The following is a 4,026-nucleotide window of genomic DNA, read 5'->3' as shown; positions in this document are numbered from 1 at the left end:
GCTTAATCGTCCTCAGCTTGGTCAGGGCTTGCACTGCAGCCAAATCGTCGTCGTGTTGGGCCATGTGCTGACGAACGGCTCGATTTAGTCGGTGACTAGAGCATCCAACCAAAGGCACTTGCATGATGGTTGCCAACCGCCTGTTCACTGAACAGTTGTCTCCAACCAGGTACTTGCAGCATTTTACATCCTTACCATAATCTCGCTCGAACATTCCCACCAAAAACTCGCGGTGGGTACGGGCCGACAAGTCCTCGTCGGGCTCGTTAATCACCGGGGCCATGCTCAGAAGCGCCGTCTTTTTGCAACGCCATCGAGCTCATAGAACGCAAACACTGCGACGTAATGTTCGGATGAGTGTGTCCACCCATCGAACATGATGCCAAAAGCATCCGGTAGCTCTGCCGCAATAGCTGCTTCAACGGAGCGAGTGACGCCTTCGAGCAGCGCACGCAATGTTTCCACTGAGATAGGCTCCAAAGAAGTGTACCTAATCAAGCATATTCATATTAGTATAACCATTATTATAGAGTAGTAATAGTAATTCATACCGGCGAGCGAGAGGGTTCTCACAGAACATGAGAGGCAGATTTGCCTTTACAACCCACTCAAGCCAGCCGAACCGGTTCACGGCCGTGCGGCGAGAATAGTGCACCACCGAACCGGTTTGAGCGGTTGTGGCTGCGAGCATCTCTTCTTGGAAGGTTGGATGCTCGCTGCGCACATGCTGCATGAGATTGGTGTAGCCATTTCGGCTCGTCTGCTTGCGTACCTTACCGCAGCGGCAGCGAAAGTACTCCGGCACAAGCTCATCGTACTGGTCACGGCACGGTGAGTAGAAGTACGCCACAATCTGGGCGTTGGAGAAAGTTGACCGGGGACGAGGCGTAGCTAGCATGAGGTGTAGAGCTTGTAGGAGAAGTAGAAAATTGGAAAGTGAGGAGGCAGTGTGTCGGATAGATGTTTGAATATATGATTGGTTCGGAGAGGCTAACCGAAGGTAAGCTTTTCCGCATACTAACCTAAGTAAGAAGTGTACCTTCTCATAAATTATGCATGAAAATAGTACCTTGGTGGCATAAATTATGATCTACTACTTTTCACGACTCATAAATAATGTGATAATATTTATGACCATTACTGTAAGTGCCATTTATTTTTCGGCGGCCCTGGTGTATCGAGCGGCTGAATGCGACGAAGTCCTCACGCTTGTCGCTCAACGACATCCGCTGTCGTGAATCAAGTCTAGCGCATGCTCGAGGCAAACGTCTCTGCAGTGGCTTACGGATTCAGTAGTCTTTACGAACTTTTGCTGAAGCGAACAAGAACGCCTGCAGCTACACTGATGTGGTGGAACAAGCACACCCGTAGTTGAGCAATTTGAACATTAAAGCCCAAGTCTATTATCGCTTCAAAAGTCGAAGCTCCTTGAATACAGTCTTGGTTGGCACAGCTAAGGTGGCAGCACAGACTGTGCTGCCACCTTAGCTGTTCTTAGCCACTGGGTACTGTGCCACAGTACCCAGTGGGCATGCACCTGTTTTACAGCCTCCCAGGCCTATTTCGTCACTGCCAGAGCCCTTAATTTACAGCTTGAAGACCCAAATCCGCGTATTTTGTAGCGGCGAACTCCGCGATGCAATTCTTCAAGCAGCTGACGGACCAAGGACTAAGGATTAGCAGACCTCCGCAAACTTTATAATCATGAAAAAGACGAGCGGAGGTAGTATTTGCCAAGAGAGCGATTGCGGTGGGGGGCGAGGTGACGTATGACTACAAGTTCCCTATTGAAGACGATTTAATCAAAGCACCAGATTGGCATAAAACCAAACCAAACTTTAATTTATAAGGTGTTTGTTACAACCTGGTCCTTACCGTATTTCGCATGTAGAGAGATGCACCTAATGTTCACATAGCAAATCAAACCCGGATAAATATATATTCAAAAGACACAATCAAATTATGCAGAACCTTTTTTCCTTCAAAAAGTGTATTTACACGACGGCTACGTCAGCACTCACGTTGCCATCCTCCTCTGCGGTGAGCCATCTATCAAAATCGTGATCTTCGTCAGTACTTAACCCTACTAGCGATAGTCGCTGCAACTCCTCCACCAAAGACGCAGCCGCAAGGCCGCAAGGCAGTCGGTGTCGAGACGCAAGTCGCACTTCTTGTACCCGTAGCTTCTTCTGCACCGTGATGCCCTTGACCGTGTGTTTGGTCTGGTGGCGTCCCTTACCACCGACACGAGGTCTGCCCACTGGGCGAGGCTTCGTGCGTGACATGGCAAATGACCGACTGCCGGCGCAAATTTTGCCGCAAAGACTTGGTTGGCTTAGGAATTTTTGTGCATCTCTCTCTCTACATGCGATTTCCTCAATTCAAGATAGCCGAATGTGATTGGTCAATATCTAGGTGCATCTCATATGAGGGTGCAGCTCTCTACATGCGAAATACGGTACTGTCTTTAGGCGTAGCACTTGCTGACCCGTTCTTCGCCTTCTTATTGTTAACGTGCCTACTAGCGTTGCTACTAGGGTCCGAATGACGAGAAGAGTGTACCAAATTCGCGAAGCGTTCGGTCACAGGAGACAAAAACTTTCCCACTGATCTCCAAAGACACTGAGTAGTGCTGGACCTTTCCATCAGCTCGGCAATCCTACGACGTAGCAGTGCGTTGTTGTTTAACAATTCCTCCTGCTCGGCGCGAAGTCTTTCCGACACGTTCTTGAAGTCCTCAATCTTGATTGGCGTGACGTCGCTGGGAGCAATTTGAACAGTTGCAGCTTCGGTTCGAATAAACCTCTGGACGTCAGCGGGAAGTTGTGTCACGGCGTTGTCCTGTTCGTCTAGATTGTCGATCACCGGAATGAATACGATGCGCTGCGGCTTGCATTCGACGGAGCTAATTAGAGCGACGACTTTGAAATAGTCATCCCCCTTCTCCATCATCTTATTGTATTGACGTTTCTTCACATTGTTGACGACGACGGTGAACGGGATTTCGTCCAGCTGGATGGATCTGACCACAATTTTAATGGTTGCGAGGTCATCACTGACGACGCGACCGTTTTCGAGGCGCACCATGAAGAAGAGTTTGTGGATTCCGGATTGTTGGAGAGCTTCGGTGATGGCTGCCGCGGCCTTTTGTTGAATGTTACGGTCGGCCAGACCAGGTGTATCCATGTATTGGACATTGCCATGAAGGCGTGTCTGGAACTCCTTGGTCAGTCCTCCTCCGTAGCTCAATCCCGAGTTGAAAAGTGCGGTTCCGACTAGGCAATTGATCAGCGTGCTCTTCCCCGTTCCGGGGTTGCCCAAGAAGAGGTAGTTCAGAGGTGGAGACTCTGCTGACCCAGCAACCAAGTCACTGTTTACGGGGTTTGAAGGCGGGTCCATGGATGAAGAATGAGGCATGTTGAATCACACGAAACACGAGCGTGGCAAAAAAAACTTTGGGTGTAGGATTCCTATCCCCAAAATTTCTTCCTACAAGGATCTCGTGGAATCAAGTTGCGTCATGCAACTACTACGTAGTAGTACCTGCAGCTTGCGTGAGAAACGCTGACGGTAAGGTCTTCTGATAAATATCACTTATGATCCTGGTAGTGCAACGATCTCTATTGTATTTTCTGATAAATATCAGCTGAAAGACATTGACACAGTGTTCATAATACAGTAGAGGCTCTTGAACGTTCATGAACTTGATTTGTGCTCCACTCTTGGATTTCGTTCCTCACATTTACACCACAAGTATTTTAAGCTTGTTGGTTGACAGCCACTAATTACGAAATAATATAATTTCATTTTCTAAGCAGTATTCAACCGGGGAAAGAGCAATACAGAATGTTAAGCCACTCAAAGAGCTGGTTTTAAAAGAAATATTGACGAGGCAATAGCCCCACGCAAAAGGAAGAGAAAATTGCCAAATGTTTGTGCGGATGTAATTTTTCGAGAGACGAGAGAAGTGTTTTAGGCCGATTGGTCTGCGAAGAACGGAGCTGCGCAGGGATCTCGGCGAAAGGT

General features: G+C 48.3%; 1 protein-coding gene across 1 annotated transcript; it reads right to left on the bottom strand.

The window, feature by feature from the left end:
• Nucleotides 1-1,994: 1,994 nt before the first annotated feature.
• PITG_20498 (uncharacterized protein) lies at nt 1,995-3,399 on the bottom strand (the record flags this gene model as incomplete). Its single annotated transcript, XM_002895627.1, has 2 exons — nt 1,995-2,049; nt 2,489-3,399. The coding sequence occupies 2 exons, from the start codon at nt 3,397-3,399 to the stop codon at nt 1,995-1,997; spliced, it is 966 nt and encodes a 321-aa protein (XP_002895673.1).
• Between the last annotated feature and the right edge of the window lie 627 nt (nt 3,400-4,026).

This window comes from Phytophthora infestans, genomic scaffold (genome assembly GCF_000142945.1).
Source record: "Phytophthora infestans T30-4 supercont1.146 genomic scaffold, whole genome shotgun sequence".
NCBI classification, from domain to species: Eukaryota; Oomycota; class Peronosporomycetes; order Peronosporales; family Peronosporaceae; genus Phytophthora; species Phytophthora infestans.
Note: the sequence above shows the minus strand (reverse complement) of the source record. Positions and strands in the feature narration are given on the sequence as shown.